Genomic DNA, 25317 nt, shown 5'->3' with positions numbered 1-25317 from the left:
AGATATATATAATTAAAATAGAGCCTTCTAGATTAACTACAGTCCCCAGGTTGGGGCTGGATCCTCATCGCCATCCCCTACACTCCTACCATGAAAAACACTGCTGAGAATCATAGATTCAGGTAAGAGTTTGTTCATAGTGATAGTTGTCAGTGGCTGGATCAGCCTTAAGGGTCTTGTGAGAAGGGCATTACTCTTGACAACTACTGGAAAGACATTTCTCGTCCATTTAAAGATATTTGATGCTGGGAGAAAACTGCATGTGTTTGGAAACCTGAAGGGGAGCCCTGCACAATGTGCTGCCCCAAGGAAAACACTTCATTGCTGACAGTGCACAGCAATATCCATTCAATGGGAAGTTGAGAAAGATTAGATGGGATAGAGGTTCTAGGCATCAGAGAGAGGTAAACCAGAAGCAGAAGGCAGGAAGAGCAGGGGTAACAGTAACAGGACAGACAGTAACCAGAACCAGTCAACACCTAGCACTTACCTGACAGTTCATCAGTGCCTCTAAGGATGGGGCATCCACAGCCTCCTTGGGCAACCTGTTCCAGTGTGTCACCAGCCTCTGGGTGAAAAACTTCCTCATATCAGAACCTGATCCAGCCTAACCTTGAATATCTCTAAGAATAACACCCCCACAACCTCTCTAAGCAAATTTATTCCTTATATCTCTCCCTGTTCAGCTGATTTCACGGCAGTCACACCCAAGGTCATGCAGCTGTGCCACATTAGTGCTGCAAATCAACACCTGGGAGGGTGTGGGATGAGGCTGCTGATGAGAACTATAGAGAAAGATGGCTAAATGGAGAAAAGAGTCTGTTGTTACATGCAGAGCACTAGGGGCATCCTTAAATGAATGTGGCTATGGTCCTTTCTATTACAAAGTCCTCTACAGATGTTGGAGGACTTAAGGAAGAATGTGGAAAGCACCATAAGTGCTTTGAGCAGCAGCCTAGATCAGGAACAGCCTGGACCCTCTCCATCCAGCAACACTGATGACTCCCTCAGCTGAAACAGATGCTAGAGATCCCCAACCACATCCTCTAGAAGATACATGTGGATGTGTCTGTCTAGCAAGCGGGCAATGTGCAGGGTCATCAACCACCAGAGCAGGCTGCCCAGAGCCACATCCAGCCTGGCCTTGAATGCCTCCAGGGATGGGGCATCCACAGCCTCCTTGGGCAACCTGTTCCAGTGTGTCACCACCCTCTGGGTGAAAAACTTCCTCATATCAGAACCTGGTCCAGCTTAACCTTGAATATCTTTAAGAATAGTACCCCCTCCCCCCCCGACAGTGCAGAAAAGAAAGTATAAAAGATGGTGATATTTTTAAATGACGTCTAACACTTTGGGTGGGGTGTTGCTTTTAACTAGCTAAAGATCCGTCATACAACAAGTTTACATTGGTGAAATCATATATATATAATATATATATATAATATATATAATACATATCATATATATTATATATATAATCATATATTGGACTTGGCAGTCCATGATGTGACCATGCGGCACAGAACAGGATGGTCAGGAGGAAACAAACAAACACACAAGCTTACAGAAGTGCATCAGATAGAGAAGAAAACGGTTTATATAAACCCACCTTGTGAGAAAAACTTGTTAGGACCCCATCTGTTTACTTGCCTGTTTCCTTCATCTTCAGTGTCCTAGTGCTCACCTAGTGCCAATCCCCTGCTATAGGCAGGGACACCTCCCTCTAGACCAGGTTGATCGCAGCCCCGTCCAGCCTGGCACCGAACACCTCTAGGATGAAAGTTAGAACTTGATCTTAAGGTGCTGCTCCTGCTCATACTTTAAAAGGCCTCTGCATGTGGGCTGTGATTCATGACACACTACAGGGTACACAGTCTATGTGCTGGGAAAACTCGGCTACGGCCAAGGCTCTTTGGTTTTTGTATTGACTTCCATGTGCAGAACATCAACTGGATGAGACATTCAAGCAAGAACTGTCAATAACTTCCTAAGCAATGCTAAGAAATACCTCCTTCAGAGTCTGTTTTCAGCATTGCCTTAAAATGTGAGAAGCCTCGTTAAGATGGATTTAATGACTGCGAATCTCAGGCTGACTCCTTTCTCCAGCAGATGTGAGTAATAGCGCTCACACAGACAGGTTCTGCTGGCAGGAGATTGACTCAGAGCAGGAAAATCATCTGCTCCAGAGCTCCGAGCATCTCCCTTTTAGTACATGAATACTTTCCAGCTGGGGGAACTGCTCGGAATTCCCTTTGTATTTGCTGTTTCTCTTCATGAAGCCGGCTCATGCCCCGTCTGAGCTACAAACACAAGTAGTACGTGCTCAGAGCTGGTCAGCAACAGGCTGGTTTGACAAGGTAAGAGTTTCCTAAGCATCCCCTTCCCAGCTGGTCTGTTTTTCTCCTGTCATTAGACAGCCGCGCTCCAAGCGCCACTTGTAGCGTTCTCTCCGCAAACTTTACTTCGGAACACCGTTTATCACATCACTTATCACAAACGAATTGGGGCGGTTCTGAAGGACTGAAGATGAACTATGAGAACCGAGCGGAGGAACCGAACCTTCCCCGGTTCTTGGACCGGGCCCTCCCGCATTATAGCGCTCCCTGCCGGGCGCAACGCGGAGCCGCCTGCAGCGGGGACGGAGCGCACGGAACGCGGCTGTCAGGAGCCGGGATGCTCCGTAAGAGCTCCTTAATATCACTCGAGTAAAACCTGGATTCGTAACGTCACCTCGGGAGAACAGCCGGCACGTTTCGGAGCTGAAAAAGAAAGCAAACAAAAGCCAGACGCAATAGTGGGAATAGGGAGTTTCCTTAAGTACCAAGTTTAGGATCGCGTGGGGAATGAGGGTGAGAGTCCTTCATTCCCCACGAGAGACCCGAATGAGGGTCCGGCTTTGTAATATAGATAAAATACAATAAGGGTGATAGAATTGACGTTATTTTCCAAAATCATCAGCTGAGGCGCGATGAGAAGATGGCTTTATTTGTTAAAGGGGCGGGATAGGAGCCAAAGAACCCATTTGTTCCATTTACATAAAGCCAAAACATCGGAATCTCCGTCTGCGGACAGAGAGGAAAACAGAAACGGGAGCGGGCCTGACATTGCAGAGCGGAGGTCGGCAGATGGAGAGAGACGGGCACGGAACATGGCAGGGCGATGCCCGCTGCATTAAGCGACAAAACGAAGTTGGTGAATAGGAACCACGCGATGCGGTTTCCAGCCTAAACGCAAATAGAATCGAACCCCCCCGGATCGTCCCCTTTTTTTGCCTCTTGTGGGTGTTTTCCTGCAGCCCCTCCCGGAAGCAGCAGCCGGCACCACGAGTTCCTTCACTTTTATTGATTGACTTAAAGTGTTCAGCAAACAAAGTGCTCTCTGTATGGTCTGCCCGCCTTCATTCCCATCCCTTATACATTAATTAGAAAGTTTAAACTTGTTTTGTTTTTTTTTTTCTTTTTTTTCTCATTTTTTTTCCCCCGTAACGACCAGAAATATACAGAAATGCAGAACTTCAAAACGAAAGAAACCCAAAACCCCACAGGCGATGGGGTTTCGGCCGGTCCGGTCCTCAATGCTCCGTGCGTTGAGGTAAGAGCCCAGCCCACCTCAGCGCCCCTCCGCAGGGGGGTCCGTCGGGCCGGGCCGGTCCGATCCTCTCAGCACCGAATGCAGCACGGGCTGAGGGCGCTTATAGGTGGGGGGTGTAGAAAGCCGGAGCGCCGTAAGTCTGCGAGCCCAGCACGAAGGGCGAGAGGACGGCGGGGCTGGGCAGGAAGGGCAGCTGGGCGGCGCACACCAACCCCCCGGCCGGGTGACCCGCGTAGCTGCCGGGCCCGTGCATGGACAGCGGGTTCCCCATGGGCGGCGAGTGGCTGAGCGGGCTGATGCCCCCCGGCAGCGCCCCTCCGCCCAGCGCTCCGCCCGCTCCGCCGCCCGCCCCGCCGCCGCCGGTGGGTGCGCTGGTGTCGGCGCCCGGGTTCTGCTTCTTCCACTTGGTGCGGCGGTTCTGGAACCAGATCTTCACCTGCGTTTCGGTGAGGCTGAGGGACAGAGCCAGGTTGAGGCGCTCGCACACCGACAGGTACCGCGTGGACTTGAATTTGTTCTCCAGCGCCACCAGCTGCTCGTAGGTGAAAGCTGTCCGCGCCCGACGGGGTTTGCCCGATTTGGAGTCCGAGCCCGTGCGCTTCCTCTTGGGCTTGGCCTGCTGCTGACCCCCGCCGGGCTGCTGGGGCGGCTGCGGCTGCTGGGGCGGTGGGGGCGGTGGGGGCGGAGGGCCGACGGCCGCTTCGGGCGTCTCGGAGTGATGCGGAACCGCCTCGGCCTCGCCGGGAGCCGCCGAGCCGCTGCCGGTGCTGCCGCTGCTGCTGCTGCTCTCCTCGCTGCACAGCTCCTCGTCGTCCTGCAGTTCGCTGTCGGGGCTGCGGCTCGGCCGGCTGCTGTAGTCCAGGTCGCACTCGTCGGCCTTGTAGAGCTCGCCGTCCTCTGCTCAAAACAGACAGCCGACGTTAGAGATCCGCCAGCCCCAACCCCGACCCCGCGCGGCCCCGACGCCCTTCGGCATCCCCGTTACTGCTGTTAGGACGGGGGAACGAGGAAACCCGGGGGAAAGGGGAAACCTCGTGGCCCGAGGTGGGGATGCTCATAGGGTGCAAGGCTCGGAGCTGCTCGGAAGCTGCGGGAGCTGCCACTGATGGGTAGCGCCGGGGGCCGCACCGTGGGACCGGTACGGTGTCGTGCAGCCCGGGAATGCTTTTAGCAGGGCAGTCTGACACCGAGCGGCGGCCGTTTCCAACCCCATCCTCACAACACGGCCGGAAAGGCCTTTCGGGGAGGCAACGTGGTGCTGGATCCGGATCCCTCAGCCTCGCTCCCCGTTAGGGCAGCGCGAGGGGTTGGGGGTGACCTGGAGCCCTGGGCCTTGAGAGCAGCCCTGGGGAGGAGGGCAGAGAGGTTGTCACAGCGCTTTTAGCAGTTTTAGTTAGAGAAGTGTCCGCACCGATGGGAGAACTGCTGGCTTTTTGCACCGGCATTTTTAACCCTTTCTCCGTCTGGTTTTGACCCCTTGTCAGTTCGTGAGATGGAAGTATTAAAGTGGAGTAAATACTTGTATTGATTAGCAGAGCAGATACAAACTTAATTAAACTCATTTTGTGTAATGTACAAACTAGTTAACGGTCATTTAATTTATTTGGGTTTATAGGACGCTCCAATTAACGGCCTTCATTGGAGAACAGGGCAATTATCCGATATTTAAGGCTATCGGACTTCTGCTGATGGTTCTGTCATTGCGAAGCCTGGAAGGAAAGAGCTCTATCGGGGAGAGCCCGTCGGGCTGCTCGGCAGGAGAGCGCTGCCCGCATCGTGCCGCGGGGCCACGGCGCTGTCGGAGGCACCGGGGCTCAAGGCTAAAGCAGCGGCCCTTTATCCGCTGGTTTCGGGCACCCCTCCGCTTCATTCTGCTCGGACCTACAACGCGGCAGCAGCTCCGGGAGATCCCGAGCCGAAGGCTCGTTGTGCTCCGTTTAACCGAGGTGTGCAAGAGAAAGTGGATCGTTCATCTGCCACCCTGAGCCCACGCGTGTTTTAGTCGGTTTTAATGCCCCCGAAACTGAAGCCGTTAGTGTATGCCCTGTTATGTCCGTACCCTAAAGCCGGACCCTCACCAATAGCTATTAGACAACGTTAAGGGTGTTTTATAAAAGGATGTTTGTTAAAGGAACTGATTTTGGCTGATGTCGGCCGCGTCTGGTCCGGGGACAAAAAGGGGCAGAGAAGTTTGTGTAAATCCTCTTTACCTGGAAAACATCCCTTAATAACGCGGGTTTGTTCCGAGTCCTTTCCACCTTCCTGATCAAACCAAAGAGTGAAGAGCGAACCCGCCCGACAGCCGCCGCACAGACGTGTGGATGGGATCGGTTTCCCCCATCGGACACAAAATCACGGCTGTCCCACGGCCTGGAGAACTTATCACACATCGTCGTGTGCCATTTTGGCCACAGAGATATACAAGCGGTGCTTGTATCTGTGTGCGTGGATGGGTCCGGACCGAGCGCTTCCACATTCATTGAACTGCCGGTCCCGTTCGGGAGTTGATTTTTTCCGGTAAACTCTGAAATCCCGTCCGCGGCTCTATTTAAGCTACAACCATTTCTTTTAAGCAGGAAAAAAAAAAAAAAAGAATAGAGAACGAATGATTTTCGTGACTGAGATGGAAGCCGCAGCTGCGATTTTGGGCTCGGAAGATGCTGAATGTGAATTGTAATACGGAGTTTTAACTCGGACCGAGCGCCCCGTGCCAGCCACCCTCACCTTATAGGAACACCTCTCTTATATCCAAGCACAGCCGGGGCTGCTGTTAATTACGGAGAGGGGGGGTGGAAAGGGGAATTAAGTTTGGCGATTCGAAGCGGTCCCGGCTCTGTTTGTGACCCCGTTAAAGTGTGAAGGGGCCGAACGCACGCAGCGGTTGCGGATCCCCGCTCCGTGCCGCCCCCGATCTGTTCGTTGTTAGAGAAGTGATGGCATCTCATTGCTCTCCTTGTCTGGAGATAAAAGTGCGAGATTAGCGATAGGCTCAACCCGTCCGTCTTTCGGATCGCGAGGATCTATTTGCTATGACAAAAGTCGGATGGGCTTAGACGAAGAATTACCTCGGGTACAGATTACTTCAAAAGCAAATCTCTTTGGAATTCCATCAACGCTCCGCTCCCGCTTTTGCTTTAGGAATTAGAAACGCTCTGAAATACTGTGGCTGGAAGAGATTCCAGAGCGCTTTCTCTGCTTAATTGAACGGGAAAAGTCGCTCCGTGAAGGGATGGGAGAGCTCGGAGTTCCCTCTCCCGGCCCAAACACGGAAATCATTTCCCCCTTCCCTATAAGTTTCTTCCCGGTCCCGCTCCGCTCTCGGAGCTGCCGCTGCCCGGAGCGCTCCGCTGTCCCCGGAGCCGCGGGGTTTAGAGGTGACAAACTCGGGATATTTGGACCCAGAAAGAAAAAGAAAAAGCAATCTAGAGCTCGGGTCGAATGCAATTCCCGATCAATAGCGAGCCCTAATAAGTGTAATAGGTTTTAATCGAGTAATTATCCGAATTTTGACCCTATAATTTAGATGTTAGGAAAGAGTTTGCAAGGTGCTTGAAAGAGATATGCACAATTCGATAATAGGATATCGATCCAGGCAGTCCTACATGCCACTCTGGGGCGATTTCCCCCATTATCCAGCCTCTTTACGCTGCTAAGCACATTTTACCTTAAATGTAATCGAAGGAATTTAATTGTTTTTCCAGAGATAACCAGCATTTTGTCACAATTAGTCTGATTTGTCCTAAAAAAAAAAAAAAAAAAAAAAAGCCAAGGGGAGAAAGAAAATTGAATCTGTCGCCCAGAGCAACGCGAGGGAGGGGGGGAAGGGGAGAGAGGGTTCCAAAGCTGGGGAGAACATACATAAAAGTCACAAATGCTTCGGGAACCCCATGGCGGGTGGGAGGGAGCGGGCTGCCACCCCAGGGCCCTCCGGCAGCTCCGACCTTTTGCGTCCTCCTCAGCACCGGGTGCCGTCGGGCTGCCCCGCACGGAGCTCGGGGAGGGGGAACTCAAGCGGTGAGTTGCGCCTGGCCCCCCGCTTCGCCGTCCCCCGGCCTAAAACGCAGTTCCACCCTCCCTGCAGCCCTTCAGGCAGCGTTCTCACAGCCTCGAGAACCGCTGCATCCCGAGGGTGATGTAAAAGCATGCGAGCCCCTTTCCCGGGAGTCCGGGTACAGCCCCCGTCCCGAGGAGCCCCCACACCTACTTACTGATCAGCTCTGCGGACTTCTTGCACGCGTCGAAATCTTCGGCGAGAGCTTTTGGCTCGGCCAGCTCCGTCCCTGAGTCCTCGGGTTTATCCTCCGCCCCCAGCGTGAATTCGGTCCCCACCGATTTGTACAAGACCGCGCACTGCCTCCTTTTGCTGTTGAATTTGTTAGGGTCCAGGATGTCGAGCACCGAGAAAGAGGTGGTTCTGTGCACTATGGGCAGAGCGGCCACTGCCCCCTCTTGTCCGGGAGTGTTGCTCTGGCTGTCCCCTTGTCTGTCCCTATTCCCAGGGCAGGAGTAAAGCTGCAGCTCCCCGCCGGCCGAGAGCCGCTGCTCCCCATGGCTGTCCATGCCTTCCCCGCCGATGCCCGCCGCGGCTGCGGGGGTTGTCACGGCCGCGGCTGCCGCTGCCGGGATGGAGATGTCACCGACCTTGTCTCTGCTCACATTCATGACTCTTCGCAGAGCCCCTCTCCGTTGCAACTTCTTCCCCCCCCACCCCCCCCCCCACCCCACCTCCCCCTTTCTCTTCTCCCCCCCCCTCCTCAGGCGAAGTTGAGCTTCAAACTCCTCCCCGGCCCCCTCTCCGTGGGCTCTGCGCGCAGGGCAGCCGCTGCCTGCAGCTCCGGCACAGCGCTGGGGCCGGCCGGCAGCTTCCAGGGGAGGAACGGAGTCACGGGGCGATGCTCGGCTCGGAGCCTCCGCTCTGCTGCTCCTTCTTCCTTCTCATCATCCTCACCGGGCTGCCCGTGATCTCCTTCCTCCTCCTCCCCCCCACCCCTCTAGCGCACATACACACAGAGGCAAGGCTGGATCTTATTTATGCATTCATATTTAGCACTGGATTGTAATTGGCTACAAATTAATCCCTTGCCCATAATAGTCTGTAATCTTCATCACTGGAGGAGAGACGCAGTGAAAGTGTGTGCCGGGGGAGGGGGGGGGGAGGGGGGCAGCGAGGGAGAGCGAATGAAGGATGGTGTTGCCTGTGATATACTTGGCTGTCAGCTCTGTTTCAGCACACCTCCACTCATCTGGAAAGCATCTAAATAGCCTTATTTGGAGAAGTGGGAGGAGATGACGCTTTCTTTTAAATAATTGCGGGATCAATATGAAGGAGATATTATACACGTAAAATGAGAACTTAAGGTCCTTTCCCCTCCCCCCCCCCCCCCAACCCATCACTCCCCAATAGAGAAGTGAAATGATCAGAGGGGGATTATGTGTGTGTATGGGGAGGGGGGAATTGGAGGTGGCAGCCCCGCACCTGTTTCCCTTCCTGCCCGTTTTATTAAATTACAGCAAAAGGAGAAAATGAGGGATTCGGGTTCAGTGGCTGGAGCGGGGCTGGTGTCCGCGGCCACGCACACCCCCCCCCCCTCGCACAAGCTTCTCTCTCTCTCCTTTAGCCAATTAATTACAATTAAATATCAAGTGTAAGCGCCAGGAAACCTCTGGGAGCAAATGAATACGTTAACACGGCAAAACAGGGTGATCAATAAATACGGAGTAACTGGGAGAAAAAGAGCGGAGCCTCCCGTGCGGTAACCGGAGCCAACTTCCACTTTCGGTTGGGGGGGGGGGGGGTGTATTAAAGGAGGTGAGGGGAGAAACAGGCAAAGAAACAAACAAACAGAAACCACGCCAAAAAGCCGAGAGCAAAGCCCTTCTCTTATCAAAAGTGCTTTTAATTATGAAAGATGAAGGAGTAGGAATACAAATGATGTGTGAATTGCGAAGCCCGAATTTCCTTCTCCTACCTAATTTCCTTCCCCTCCGCGTGGCCGTATGTGCTTCGATCGTATCAATTTCATTCTTGTTTTGGACGCTCCAGTCGCTATTCGGGTTGAATTAGCTGCCAGGAGGGGGTGGGGGGGAATAAAATCCCACCAGTGTGTGTGTGTGTGTGTGAGGAAAATAGAGAAAGCATAAAAGGAAAATTAGCTTTTTTTTGTCTTTGAGGCTGGTGACACATACAAGGACAGGTCCTTTGCAATTACCGCGGGCAATGATCCTTTAGAAAGCAGAAATTAAAAGTTGGGAGAAATAATGGGTAAAACAATCAGCTTGTAATTTTGGTAGGGCTTGGACATGATTAGTCCATCAGCGGGTTGGGCCCAGGGGAGTCCCGCTGAGCGGGAGCCCACAGCAGCCCCCGCTCATATATTATACACCAGCCCTGAGATTTTAATCAGACATCACAACAGTGTCCTTTCCCTTTTATGACTTTATTACGCTTTATCTTTAAATTATAAATCACCTCCTGGGTTGAAATGCTATGTATAATCTGTGATCATGTGTAGGTAATTACCTCTCCCCCTTTTGCTGACCTTAGCGGCGGGGCCGACGCGAAAACGCGGCGGAGAGAGAAGTTTTAATCTGCGGACACAAGGCGCTCACCCCAACACACGCAGCTTGTTTGTCAGCAGCTCCTCTGCCCTCCTCCAGCCGTGCCTCTCATCGCATCTTTTCTTTCGGATAAGTTTTCCTCCCCCTTTAGTTTGTACTTTATTTTCTTTTATTTTCCTTTCTGGAGAGAATGATTTTTTTTCTTCTTTATTTTGCTTTGGGTTTTTTTTTTTGGGGGGGGAGTATTTTTTCTTGGGTGAGGGTGTGGGGGGTGGGCAGCGTTTATCTCTTGGCTCTGTCGGCCTCAGAAATGATCCTAATTGGGATTAAACCCAATGCGCTCGGGTGTCCTCTCAGGGGCAGACCCCACGCGTGCACAGCCCAGAGCGGATAAATGAGCCCGGATTCCCAGCTTTGAGCTCGAAGCTTGGAGGAGAAGCAGCCCGAGTAGCGTGGAACATCCCCCCCCCTTCACTCTCCACCCCTCCCAGTCTCTGCTCTCTGCGCTGCTCTCGCCTGTTCCCTCCGAGCTGGAGCCGGGGGGCACAGGAGGCACCGCGGCTGGGCTTCTTCCCGACGGGGCCCCCGACCCACCCGGTGCTTTTGTTTGTTGGCGGCTTAAATCGAGTGTTATAAAGATGTTCTATTGCTCCTAATCACAATTGATTGTCAATTAGAGCCTCATTTGTGCAATCTCCATCCATCTGCCATCTCTGGTTATCTGTTCACCAGAAAGTTAGCGCTGATTATGGGGCCCTAGATGAGTTGTGACATGTAATATCTCTCTGCGCTCGGGCCGGGTGACCGGACCCGTCTCGCTCTAAGGGAAGACAGTCCTTTTCATTTCCCTTGCAGGACGGACGAGCATCAGCCTCCACGCCAGAGGACACGGGGAGGGGTGCCTTTAGGAAGGGGGGGGTGGGATGACAGACACCCCCGTGCCCCCCAAAGAGGGGATGATGCCACGTAGATCCACCCGCAGCATGTTGGGTTCCGTGCCCCCCGGGGAAAGCTCCCACGGAAACGTTTCCTTCTCCGAAATAAATAGAGAAACACGCGGAACACCTTCACGCTTTTACAAGCCTTCCGACCTCGGCGATAGTTATCTCTGTACTTAGGCTGAATTATACCTGCGGGGAAGTGATATTTCCAAAGCCTGAAGGCGCCGCTGGCCGGAGCATCATCCAGCAGCCGCCGGTTCCTCGGGCAGCCCCCGGCGGGGTGCGGCACAGCCCGGATCCAGGAGTCCCCTCCTCTGCCCCTCCGGAGGCGAAGGGCTCCCCTCGGGAGGTCTCATCTGAGGTCGCGTCTCTCGCCCTGATTTTACGAGGGCATGGCAGAGAAAACCCACGGAAGGCTCTGCCCCAGCCCTGCACGCTAAGAAGGAGGATGCGGGGCACCTCGGCCTCAGCTTCAGGTGACCCTCGGTGCCCTGCGGGGATCGGGGTGGAACTGGGACCGCTCCATCTTCCTCCACTTCTCCCCTAAGCCGAGGCTTGTGGCCGACGGCATTGAGCTCAGGGGTGCTGGGGTCAGAGGGGAGCTCAACAAGAAACACCTCGGAATTCAGCACTTAACACTGAATTTCAAATCAGTTTTCAGCGAACTCCGGATCAAGCGACCCTTATTTATTTATTTATTTTATTTTATTCACCATTCTCCCCTCCTTCTCTTTCCCCCCTCCCTCCTCCCTCCCCTCCATTCCCTGGGGTACGTGGAGCTCCGGGTAATTAAGAGCATTTATCTCTGAGGTAAAACAATTTAGCAGCCCTCGCTGCGCCGGGAAGGTCACTCACTCCAAGCGGAACCTCCGCGTCCCTCCGCGCTGCTCTCTATGCGGCCACGACTCCCGGCTGCGGGGCTTTTCGCCTTCCTCCCTCTCTTAACAAACTCAATCCGGCTCCAAAGCTCGTCCCGTCCTGCTCTTTAAAAGGATCATTACGATGCCCCTGGCTTCTAGATGCGCCCCGCCAGCCCCCGGCCACGCGGTTCTTGCTCTCATCCTGAGCCTCTGCTCCGCGTGGGCCGGGGGCTGACAGCCACCCCGAGGTGCTCAGCTCTCCCATGGGGAGCCGGGAGAACTGCCCCGAACCGAAGGTGGGGAATTAATTGACCCACGAAAGGAGAAGGTTTAAAGGGAGAGGGAAAAAAAAAAATGATTCTGAAGCAGATCTCGCCCTCTATCAACGCAGTGTCAGGTCCTCATAGCAGAAGATTTAAAAGCCCTGGGGATTCCAGGTTAGGGTAATAATGAGCTTAATTGAGGTTAATGCTTCCTGCACAGCTCCTTGATTATTAAATTAATATTATCACACACATGAATCATAATTAGAAGTTTAAATAATGCTCTAGGGGAATCCTCGGAGGATCTATTAAACAATTCCCTTCCCTCTCACCGGCTCGCTTTGAGCTCCGAGGGCAGCGCAGGGGGCAGCCAGAGATGGGTGCTGCTGGGGGGGGGGACGGGGCAGCCCCCGAGCATCCCTCATCGTCCTTCAAGCCTCATCTCGGCGTATCCCCGCTTAAAGAGCCCATCACCTCCCCCCCCCATCTCTTAATTTAGGCGCTTATCTCCCAGCACCCGGGAGTTTGTATAAAATCCTAATAAAGTGCCTCGTCGTCACTTATCGAGGCCGGAATCCTTTTTCTAGCTCGTTGCGAAAAGCCGACCCTGAGGGGTTTGCGTGTTCCACCGAGAGGAATCCCCTCTGCCCGCCTGGGCTCCGCTTATCCCCTCGGTTATCCGGCCCCATCTCCCGCATCACGGCTGGGACACGCGTGGGGGGCTGTCCCGGGTGGGGTCATCCCGGCTGTTTCTCCGCTTCTGCGACCCCTCCCCGGGCCGGAGGCTGCATTAGCTCATGAAAGGGAGCGGGGTTGTCCCGTTTGCGGGGAGCTGGGGATGTTACGAGCTCTGCGGGGAAGAGCGGCTCGTTTATTTTAGCGTTCGTATCGTTTCTAACGAAAGGTTAAAGGAGGAGTGGAGGGGGTGGCTGAGGGGGCGCACACAGCCCGTCTGAATCCGCGGGGCCGCGCGTGTAAAAGGGAAAATAAAATAAAAGAGAAATCAGATGGTTGGCATGCAGGCAGCGCTCTCCCTCTCCCTCTCTTTCTATTTATTTTCCTCTCTGTTGCTGAAACATATTGAAGGGGGAGAAAAAGGAAACATTAAGATCAACTGTGAGCCTTGCCGACGGTTTAACGATTTCAAATGAGCTCTGACTCTGGTGAAAATCTGACAATTACCCATCAGGATGGCAGATGATGGTTAAAATTACCAGAAATCAATATTCTCACCGGGTGTCCCAGCCTGATAAGAGAGACCAAGACAATGTTGACTATTAAAGTCGACAGCTTGAGATATTACACTATTAGTTATGCTATTTTTAATAATCTATAATATTTGGGCTATAATTAATTAATTATACGGGTCAGATAATATCTGGGGCTGGAATGAGGTCTGAAGGGTCTATTAAGGTTGGTAATGAGAAAGGAGAAATCTAATCTAAGGACGAGGAGCCGTGAAGGAACAAATATACAACAGACTTCAGATAGAGCGGGAGGGAAGGAGAAGGGCTACTGCAGAGTCAGTGCTCACCTCTGCTTTTCTCATTGCCCAGGCAGAGGGGCTGACACGGCAGCATCTCCCCTGCTCCCTTATGTGGGCACCCATCACTTGTGGCAGAGGCCTGGCTCTCACTAGCATGGCACAGTCTGCAGGAAGTCAGTGCAGGGAAAAAGTATTTGACCTGTATGATGGAACTAATGATAAAAGCAAGCAAACTAATAATAATAACAATAATGATAAACTCCCCAAACTAAACCCCACTGAATTTTATTGGGATGTGGGGACTCCTGGAGTATTTGTGGAGTTCAGCCCTCCCTCCAAGTGCTGCAAAGTCCCTCCTTGTAGGTCCAGCTTCTGACGTTGACCATAGACTGTGTAGTCATTTGAGGTGTATGCCCATATCCATGCATGACTGGTACATGCAGGTGAGCGTATGTGTCCATGTTTATAAATGCATTCAATGCAGGCATTTCTTGCTGTAGGTGTTCTTGTAAGGAATGTACACAAAACACACAAATACCAGCACAAAGGAGTACAAACTAACCGCATTGTAATGTGTATATGTAAACACATCTATATATCTACCTAAAAGCAATAACGTCCATTGCATCTATCAGGCACATAAAATGGCTTTATTCCCTTCTCTGCAAATGAAGTTGAAGCCAGACACTGTGAATTATCAACTCTCTCCTTGCTCAGCGTTACTAACCAATATTTGAGGTGTGACACTCGAGGCTTTACCTGTTTTACATCGATTATAAAAATCGCTCCCTCCGCTGCTACCATAATCCTTTTTCAAGGGGTGTAATATGTATCATATTAGTTCTACCCTTGTTAGTTACAGGAGGGTGTGTTGAACAACATCCTCTCATACAGAAAGATGAAAACCACATTTTCTAGTTATGTATAGATTAGCCAGGATATCAATCCTTTCTTTTCCCGAGTAACATCTTCATTTCAGTTTCAATAGGCAGCTTCTGGTCACTCTTTCTCTCAGCTCCATCTTTATAAGGAGGTCTTTGTTTGGAACTGGAAACCACAGCAGTGTTAAATATGCTTGCATTGACAAACAGTGATCCTACTGGAAGAGCACTTGCTCAGCAGGATTCGGTTCTTCCCTGGTTATCCTCCACTGTTAATGGCAGCCCAAAGCAGAGCCTTGCAATAGGTTGATGTTGCCCTGCCCTACAGGCTCCTTTGCACCCATCATAACTATTTCCTTCTTTTTGCCCAGCCAGTGCCTACTTGAGGTCACTAGTAAGGCAACAAAGTGCTGATTGAAGGCAAACCTGGGCTGTTGCTGGATGGGCATAGGAAACATAGCTCTTGGGGGCTGCTCACAGCAATCCCTCTGTTCCTTTTGTTGTTTTTGTATACAAAGGTGTAATTTAATAGGAAAATAGCATGATTTGCTCCTCCTATTTGAACAGGAGGTTACCAATACTTCTACCACTTACAGAATGTGATGGGTTGGTAAAAATGTCCTCAACTCATTCATGGTTGAGTAATTTTCAGATGCTGGCAGAGCTGGGAAAGAGCCTAAGTGTGTTTGTGGGGCAGTAGGAGAGGGTGAGAATTGAGACTCAAAGTGTTTCATTTCAGCAGTAGAGAAAGAAGCCAAAACTCTGCCCTTATTAGCTTAATTGTTCAGTAGAATAAACCCAGTGAGTTCAATGAAGACTGCCACGTCCCTAATTTGCCCATATTGATGGGCTGCTCTGGGCTGCCTCTGTTGCCAATACGCAGAGCTACAGAAAATGGTGCCAGGCTGTTTCTACAGTCACATCCCAGTTTTTTAATCCACATCTCAGATGTCTCCCTTCCGTTGCGGAACTTCACTGAAGTCCTTGCAATGCTGTTTTTGATGAACTGGATTTAGAGGGGACAGTGGAAGCGCACAGGCTGCATATATAGTTATGAATCAGACTTGTCAGAGACAATTTCAGATGGCTGCACAGTCCTCCCCTATCGTGATTTTTTTATTTGAGCATTTAGAAATGAAGGAGATAGAGATATGAGACACACCGAGAATAAAAAGACTATCCTTTCAGATCTAATCTAGAGAGTTAAGCCAAAGGGTCAGCTCTGCAAACTGGTGCAAATTAGACTAGCTCTGTCAGATGAATTACACCAGCAGGGAATCTAATGCAAAACTGCCTGATGGTTTATTGCAAAATCTTGATGATACTCAAGATCCTGGTCTTGTCAGTACTGTGAAACTTCCTGCATGCTCAAGCATGAAGATACTTCTAAATGTGCTTTTTTAAGTAGGTTGGGGTGTTTTAAGTCATGCTTAGCACACAGTTACTCCTTGTAACCATGGCCTCAGCTGAGGTGTGGTAATACACTATTCATTTGAAGACTAGGGAGGATATAGCAGGGACATCACTTTGTGAAGATTGGGAAGAGCTGGGGAAAACATTTGCAGATAAAGGTATTAATGTGACTGAGCTCAAAGTCTGAAGCAACAAAAACACTGCGCTGTCCCTATATTTTTATATAAGATAATAGTTAAAAGGATAATATTTGTTGTTGCTTGGAGCCAATTATCAACCCAGAATGTCAAAAACAAGTGTCATAAAATCATACAAAACTGTATAATATGTGATATAAAATCATTCATAATGATTATGAAACATAGATAAAGGTGGGGAAGAACCTCCTCTTTACCAGTTTTGTCTTTTAACTGTTGTCCAAACATTCATTGCCCCCCCTAAGTTAGTTGCATAGTCTGGCACCTTAATTACTACATGGAAGAAAATGTTTCCATGGGATGTTTCTGTTCACATGTCTCTGACCTCTCAGGAGATAAGGCACACAGATGAAACCACACAGGTGATAACAACTGCTTTTTTCTTCATTCTCAGGCAGTGTCAAGGTGATGCGTTTGCATCAGATACTTGTGCCTCTTTGCTCATCCATCAGTTTAGTCCTATGGCCCGATTTCAAGCCTCAAACTGAGGGGGATCTTGGTTTTAGTGACCACTGGCTCAGTCCCAAAGACTTTCAGTCAGCCACATCTTCATATCATTTTTGAAGGGAATCGATTGCTTTAAAACCAGTGGCACATGTATGTTTATGAGGCTGGCCTAGTTATCAGTACGTGTTCACTTTGTACCCCCTTGGGTTGCCAAACACAATCTGTCTGACTGACGTCAGGTCCATTTTTTTGCATGACCGTTTCTTCCAGCAGTCAATACTGAGGTTTTCTAAAGGATCGACCAGACAACTATTGGATGAGGCAGGGCCACGTGACCTCCCGACCTAAAATACTGTAGCAAAAGTGGTGAAGATATGAAATCAATAACTTTATTGAAACAAATATCTGAGGTGACACTTTCCGCAGAAGGATTAAATGGTGAGGGCTCTGCTGGAAATAGGTCAAATTCTACATGGCTGTTTTATGTACGGACAGAGTCAGGTTAATAGGAATTCATATATGAACAAGAGAAGTAACACTGGGTCCAGTGTCAGGATTCAGAACCATGCACAGGTTACTAAGGAGCTGGGCAGTACATGCTGCAAGGACTCTTTGCAAATGCCTGTAGAGTGCTGCTCCTTAAGGAGATTTGAAAACAGGTGATGGTCTTTGGAGAGAGGAGGCAGTGCAGAAATGAAGACAGATTTGTTCCAGCAGAGATCTGACTTCTCCAGTGCCCTGCTTTTCTTGTCCTTGTGTGCACAGTGTCTGGGAGCCCTGAGGAGCACTGGCTGCTCCGGGATGATTTTGAAGGCAAAGTACTGAGCTGTTGCTAGCACTGATTTCAAGGGGACTTGAGGATGCTCAACAACACATGACAGCCCCTAGGGAATAGAATCACAGAATCACAGAATGACCCAGGTTGGAAGGGACCTCAAGGATCATGTAGTTCCAACCCCCCTGCCTAGCAAGGCCACCAAACATACACCTTTACTAGATCAGGTTGCCCAGGGCCCCGTCCAACCTGGTCTTGAACACCTCCCTGGGCAGGATACATGTGCATACATATACTTTGTGTGCACATATACTTGTCTTCCATTTAAAGCTGTTTGCATGGGTTCCCAGGCATAAGGAAACAATGGTAAACCTACATCCCATGCATAGGCACACGCTGTATTTATTCTGCTAGTGTTTCAGTTTTCATGGGTATTTCAACCTAATGCTATCATGTTACCATGTGCTCAGTGATTACAGCGTTTCCACAGTCTGACTTTTCATCCTTGGCTGATTTTTCCTCAATGCTTGAGTAAAACCTCAGCCCTTTGGGTGAATCCACTCATTTCTCAAATAACAAAATGTTGTCATCAGCATATGTTAATGTGTAAAATCTTGCCATCGTTTACTGTGTAACCATAGGAACAAGAATTTAATGCAATAGGTTATTTTGTTTTCTCATATACCAGATTTTTGTTCGATTGTGAAGCAAAAAGGAAAAGAGAAGAAAAGCTCAACAAACAGCCACTTTATTACTGTTGCTAGAAATAAAATACAGGTAAGGGAGACTTGGCCACTGCTTTATTGTAGCTGTGAATTCACTTCTTTCATTTAAGTGTCTGTCACATTAGTACAAATATACAGGCTGCTCTGAAGTGTGTACATTGGCAATGACTGTGCCTATTTTTCATTTTAAATAACTTTCAGCTCTTCTTTCCTTTCTTGAGTCAGAGGTGGCAGGCTGGAGTAGGCAGGTGTGCAGTGTGAGAGCAGCATCCTTCCACTGGCTCTAGGTCTGAGTCTGGCACAAGTAAGTCACTGGGTATTTGCTCTGCATCTATCTAGTGATAGATGAATTACCGTGAAAGAGTTAGGACAGAAATGAACACAGTAATGAAACCCAAACAGGAGTTAGATTTCTCCAAACTCTGGTACATGTTTCCTGTTCAACATCTCTCTAGAATTTGCTGTTAAATTAATCTGTAATGTCCCTCTGTGTTTTAACTACTTTCATATGAGACCACCCTTCTTTCACTTTGTGAAATCATTTGGGCTGCTGATAAAGCAAAACACTACCAACAGTGAGGAAGAGCAACAGAACATGGCAAAAATGGACTTGAAAGTTGTATTAAATAGACAAGCAGAAGCATCAGTAATACTGTGATGGCAACTATGTGAGTAATGAGGCATCAGGGTGGAAACGTGCACTTGTGGCATTTATCTATTTGTATGGATGTCTTTCTTCACAAAGTATGTTTTACTGCAGCTTCTTCAGAGTCTGAATGTGAGGTAATATATTTTTTACCACGCTCTGCATCTATCCATGTTCTGTACTTCCCTCCATCCCAAGTTCAGTAATAAAAGGAACCTAAAGCTTTAGTTTTTTTATAACAGTGGGGATCTGGCACATCATAGATTACTCATATTTCCATAAAGAATTTAATTTTTTTTTTTTTTTTCTTTCCTTAAAGGTGTTTTTTTGTTAGTTTTATGTTTGGTTTGTTTGTTTGTTTGTTGGTCAAAATATAGAATCATAGAATCATAGGATCACAAGGTTGTAAAAGACCTACAAGATCATCTAGTCCAACCGTCCTCCCATTACCGTAGCTACAGCAAACCACTAAACCATCTCTTGGAGCTCCTCATCCATATGCCTCTTGAACACTGCAGGGACAGTGACTCCACCACCTCCCTGGGCAGCCATTCCAGTGCCTGACCACTGTCTGAGAGAAAAAGTTTTTCCTTATGTCTGATCTAAACCCCTTCTGGTACAACTTGCAGCCATTTCCTTGGGTCCTGTTTGTTGCCTAAGAAGCCAAGCCCCTCCTCATCACAACCTCCCTTCAGGAAGTTGTAGAGTGCAGTTAGGTTTCCCCTGAGCCTCCTCTTCTCCAGGCTAAACAACCCCAGCTCCCTGAGCTGCTCCTCATAAGACTTGTGCTCCAGACCCCTCACCAGTTTTGTTGCCCTTCTCTAGACACGTTCCAGGGCTTCGATGTCTTTCTTGTAGTGAGGAGCCCCAAACTGAACACAATACTCAAGATGTGGCCTCACCAGAGCTGACTCTTCGTGTATATGATGATATACATATACATGTATATAGAGTTATACATATGCATGTATATGTATAACACTCTTCATGTATATTTGTACATTTTGGGGGTCTCTGAGCGTTCGCTTGCAGTGCTGCTGTTTGCCTTACTCCCATTGTGGTCATTGGCAGGCATTAATTTGGAAGTTTGGGCTTAGGCTCTTAGTGGGAAACCCTCACAGGGACTGAACTTTGTGGAAATACTGTCTGAATTAAATTATTTACAATAAGCATGCACAGCAATTGAAGCCTCGTAATGCTTACCACTGGCTGGGTGTGTGAAATGAATGCATTATATTCAAATAGGAGGAAGAATTTAGAGTGTTACTGCAGCACGCATGGTTTGCCAATCCACGGTATTTACATTCTACACCTCTTTCACTTAAATGTTTATACCTTAACAGATATTTTCCCAAGATGGAGAGAACGCCTGATATAATAGCAAGTAATCTGTACTGAACCCGAGCATCAACTGATTACCAGGCTTGCTTGAATTACTATATGCTATTACAGTATTTTAGAAACCTGTAATGTCCACCATTACTTTCTCTTGTGTGAATCCTTAGACTGACTTGCCATTGCCATTTTTCCCTCTTCGGCAAATAAATATCATAGTGTATCCAATACAATCAGCAGAGTGTAACCACAGTGTATGAGTTTTTAGCACAGATAATTAAAGCCCGATGTTCTCCACTGTAACAATTACAAGTACTTGAGAAAACAATGACAAGGTCATCCTGCGAATGCAGCCATCAATCAGGGAATTCACCACCTTAATAAAACAGCAAAGTACTTGTTTAGAAACTAACGGACAAAGGAAGTGACAACAAAAATTGTTTCCTTGGACTTATGGTTCCCTTAACCACATAAATGTGAAGCAGTAGCACATACAGTAAGTGTAGCTAATTAAGACCAATTCCTCCTATCTGCCCCATGTTCCTTGAGTTGTGACTAACTCTTTGTTGGAGCAGGAAAAGCCACTCGGAGTGTGTGGATGTAGAGGGGACCCTCTATTTTCATTGAGAATGATGGCGCATGCTCAGTGAGCAGTCTTGGCCCCCAGTGGCACTCACAATGCATATGATTGCAGTCCTGGATAAACGCTGATGTAGGTATGCTGTCCAGCATCACCACCACCATATAGTTGCACACAAACTCAGACCTGGCTTCATGCTGGAAAGGAAGGGTTTTGAGTTTATTTAGTGCCATGGCTCAGGCCTGGGAGCTGCCTTTCCATGGTCCGTGACCTGTACATCACTCTTGGGTGACTCAGCACAGGGACTTGGGTCCCACCACAGGGACTTGGATCATGGGCTTGTCCTTTTCTTGGCTTAGTGTGGACAGTTTAGCTACATCTCTTCTGCCCTCAAAGCTGACATCCTGTGCTGTCCATAATACCTGTGTCTGTGCTGAGGGTTGCCCCACAGAGGGGAAGGAATGATGCTCAGCTCCTATCCTGCCTTCCAGGGTGTGTCTTCATGAAATCTATTTGAATTTCTTCACCTCTGGGAGTGATGCCACAGGCATCAAGCCCGCAAGGCGCCAAGACTCCATGTGTTATACCACAGCCCCACATGCTACACGCCAGCACTCACTGTGTGACTGGGACCCATCCTTGTTTCCTTGTTTGTTTGCTATTGTGTTGAGCTTATAAGCTGCAGACAGTGTAATTGTGAATTATTTTCTTTTCCTTTAAACGAGAATTTAAATTCAACTAGCATCTTTCATCTGAGAATCTTAAGTGCTTTATAAAGTTAAGGAGCAGATCCCAGGGGGTCAGAAATCAGAAGAGCTATATGCACAGTAATGGAGCTTTACTGAAGTAAATTGGTTGAGTGTCTGAATAGGGAGCATGGTTTTCAGTCCTAACACAGGCAAAATTTCTACAGTGAAGCCATTATGGCCCCAGTTCTTGACTATACTTCAGTACCTGAGTCTCTAAGGGAGTTGGCCATCCACTGGGTAATTAGATGCCTCAAATAAGTTAGTTTTAAAGAGCTCCCTCTGTTCCAGAACTGCAGAAAATCCTGTGAGTGAGGCTTCAAATACAGGTGAGCACTGTGGTTTTCAGCTAAACATCCACTGATGATCCACAGGCTAATGGATATGTTGAAGTTCAGCTAAGGGAAGCATCATGACTTGGACATGTGCACTCTTTGCTGAGTAGAGAACTGGCTGGAGGGCTGGGCCCAGAAGGTGGTGACCAGTCAAGAGGTGTTCCCTGGGGGTCAGTAATGGGGCCTGTCCAGTTTAATATCGTTATTAATGACTTGGATGAGGGAATTGAGTGCACCCTCTGTAAGTCTGCAGATGACATCAAATTGTCAGGAAGCATCAATCTGCCTGGGGGTAGGAATACTCATTATTGCATAAATATGGGAATAGAAGTTCCTACAAGAAGAATAGAAGTTCCTACGAGAAGAAATAGAAATAAATATGGGAATAGAAGTTCCTACAAGAAGAAATAGAAATAAATATGGGAATAGAAGTTCAGGACTCTGTTTCCAAGACAATAGTAACTATTTCAGATTATTAAGCCTGTTAAAGGTAGAGGCTTTACAAACTATCCTGAGCTCCACAGGCTTTCTGGTTCCCATATTACTTCCAAGGACTCTTCTCTTGTCATATGTTTCATGACTGGAAGGCTTTCCTCCACAGAAAACAAAACAAACCAGAAAGGGTTTTAAGTCTATATCTGTGGAACAGTACATCAACCAAGAGCTGCTGATCTCATGAGGCCAGTCAAAACACAGCAGCATGCAGGGAGAACAGCCATAGGTACCAGGGCTATTCCTAGAGGCTCTCCTATTCCTTGAGACCAGGAATGTCATTAATTGCCCCCTGTTAGCTTTTGGCAAGCCACTGAACTATTTGCTGTGTCTATATTTAGTGGTGGTGTAACTTAAATCAAAGCCCTAGTATTTTTAACAGCAGCATGGATGGAATTATATTAGACTTTTAATTGGCTTTAAGAAACACAGTCTAGGACAAATGCTCTTCTCAGTTACACTTGGCCATCTCTGCTAGGACTGATGCATTTGTGAACTAGTTCTCAGAGCAGAGTTTGACCCAATATATGTCCAGGTGGTGACTTTCTGTTAAACTCTAAGCAGACTCCGATTTTAAAGAAGCAGTGTGTTAGCTTTTAGTTGGAGGCCAGTAATAGACTCTGCGGCCTGTGGACTAGAACGTTGCATCCAAAAGGTGGTTTTATGGGATCCAGGCTATCAGCTGCCTGTCTGCTCTAATTTACTTATCTTTTCTCTACTTCAGAGCAATTTCTAAGAGTCCCACTGAAGTCAGAACAGCCATGGAGAGCCTTTCCAAGTGGGACTGTGAAATTCTCAATGTGGAAGGGATATTTCCTGTTTTCCTACATATGCTTCTGATTTAAGACCTCTTTTAGGTATTCTGGGACTACTTAGAGTGCTCTAAACACAACCTTTGCAGACTTTGTTATGATCTTATTTGGCTGAGACTGGAGTGAGAACCTGGGGATGGGAGACTCATCACAGCCTGGGATTGCTTCTGCCATCACCCCGCTTATATTTCCAAAGCGTATGGTTTTCCCTGTCACAAAAGAAATCTGTGGAGGTTAAGAAAGAGATGAATTTTGCTTTCCATGATTCTGAGTTGTTTAAAACAAAAGAAAAATAACCTGCAGTTATTGTGACAGAACAGATGTCATACAGAAAGGGCTGCTTACAGATACATGGTAAGAGAATCCCATCTTTTCTAAAGTATCCTGAAAAATTCTCATTAATGTCTGAAATGAAATACTTATGATTACAGGAAATTAAATTGCTTACAACGTTTTTTTTGCAGTCTCTCTCTCTCTGCACACACTCTTTCGCACACACATATACGCACACACATAACTATTGTTAATTAAGACTGTCTCCATTATGGGGCTAATTAACAATTAGCATAAACATAATTAGCTAATGCTGACATTTAACTCATTACATTGTTTAAATAATTTTCAGAAATTGCCCTTAGTGGCATTCTGTCATAGTGAAATAATGGCAGCACTTTGTCATGTAAATTAAATGACATTTGTGTTGTTTCCTCTCTAGCTCATGCATGGAAGATTTTTTTATTTTAATTTGAGCTACTTTCAGTTCTGAATCCAAGGCGGTTTCTAAAACTTGGGTTCTTTCCCACATGTGCTTCTTGGATACCCTCTATAAGTAGCTTGAACTTTTGAGAGTCTGCATCCTTGTACCTCCAGACTTTGTACCTGGGATATCCCAGTGTACAGATTCTTGTTCCCTGAGTGGTCCCCACAGGCTTGACCATAGGTGATGACTAATAGGTGTTCTGTTAGCAGAACAGAGAGTCTTGCAGCTTTCTGGGACCATCTTGCATTGTGCCTTCATGTGTCAGCATTCAAGTTGTCATGGTTTTGTGCTGTTGCTGTCACTATTCTACATCATAACATCATGTGCAGTATGAATCATTAATTGATTCACAACTCCAGATGATCTGCAACTCAGATCCCCACCTGCGGTATGGCATCAGGACCCCCAGCCAGAGGGGTCATGTGTGTCAAGAAGTCATTCTTAGAGGCAAAGAGGATGGTATTTGTATGTATACCCATTCTCCAGAGGAGCAAAACATGCCATCCATCATACTTAATTTTCAAGTGTAATATTTCCAATAGTGCATTTTGGACCATCGAGAGGCTGAGCTCTGGTGGCTTTGTGTGGAATTCCTGGAACTGAGGTGTTTGCAAGAAGATAATTTATTCTACAACCCAGCCTACCTGCAGCAGTTGATACTCATCATGGAAGGGAAGGAGAACAACATAGAGCTCTGCATTTTTACAGCTCTTCTCTATCATGGTTTTATGTGTGCTTGCACAGAAACTTTTATGTGTTATTTTGCAAAGATTAAACTGCTGCTAGATACCTTTAATGCAAAGGAAGGTGAGGGGACTATTTTCTATTTTTGTACTCTACATTAAAGAAAAGGGAAAGAAGATGTGGGAAGACCAAGAAGTTGGCTCAAAGGATCATAAGAATATAGCAAAAGAGGTCAAGAAGCCATCAATGAACATCAGGATGAACACTTGGTGTGATCTAAGCCATCCTTTAATCAGAGACTTATAAGGCCAACAGTCCCCTTAATCAGATAATTCCTCTGAAGGCATGCCCTGCAGAGGGCCGTCCATTACATTTCCATAGGATACGTCACTTACATTGCTGACAGCACATCCTTCAACCAGAGGCGCTGGGAGATTGAATTCCCTAATCAATGAATTCACCATCAGAAACTGGGAGATAAAGCTGGGCTTTCCACAGGCATTGAGATCCAGCTCCTGTGGACTCTCCCTTTGCCATTTTGCCATATGCTGTAGAAAACAAGGAGGAATTCATTCAAACCATATTTTTCCCCTCTTTTTGTCTCCTCCATTGGAGTTCACTTGAGTAAGAACTGAAAAAAAGAGACTAATAAACCAGGCAAAGGATTTGTTGCTCACTATCGCACATCCTAGTGAAATTGTATCTTAACTGACTGTATTCTAGGTAAAAGTTTTTGAAGCGAATGATACATAGAATGTGCTTCAAGTTGCTGCCTCAAAATTACTGCTCT

The 25317-nt window shown here is 48.1% G+C and overlaps 1 protein-coding gene across 1 annotated transcript; it reads right to left on the bottom strand.

Annotated features, from left to right (window-relative positions):
* Positions 1 to 2965: 2965 nt before the first annotated feature.
* Positions 2966 to 8224, bottom strand: NKX1-1 (NK1 homeobox 1). Its single transcript, XM_085545848.1, has 2 exons — positions 7800 to 8224; positions 2966 to 4488 (listed from the first exon to the last, which is right to left on the bottom strand). Exons 1-2 carry the CDS (start codon positions 8149 to 8151, stop codon positions 3692 to 3694), a joined length of 1149 nt encoding a protein of 382 aa, XP_085401974.1. The 5' UTR covers positions 8152 to 8224; the 3' UTR covers positions 2966 to 3691.
* Positions 8225 to 25317: the final 17093 nt, after the last annotated feature.

This window comes from Coturnix japonica, chromosome 4 (assembly GCF_054131305.1).
Source record: "Coturnix japonica strain WE chromosome 4, WE-NBRP24, whole genome shotgun sequence".
In the NCBI taxonomy this organism is placed as follows: Eukaryota; Metazoa; Chordata; class Aves; order Galliformes; family Phasianidae; genus Coturnix; species Coturnix japonica.
Note: the sequence above shows the minus strand (reverse complement) of the source record. Positions and strands in the feature narration are given on the sequence as shown.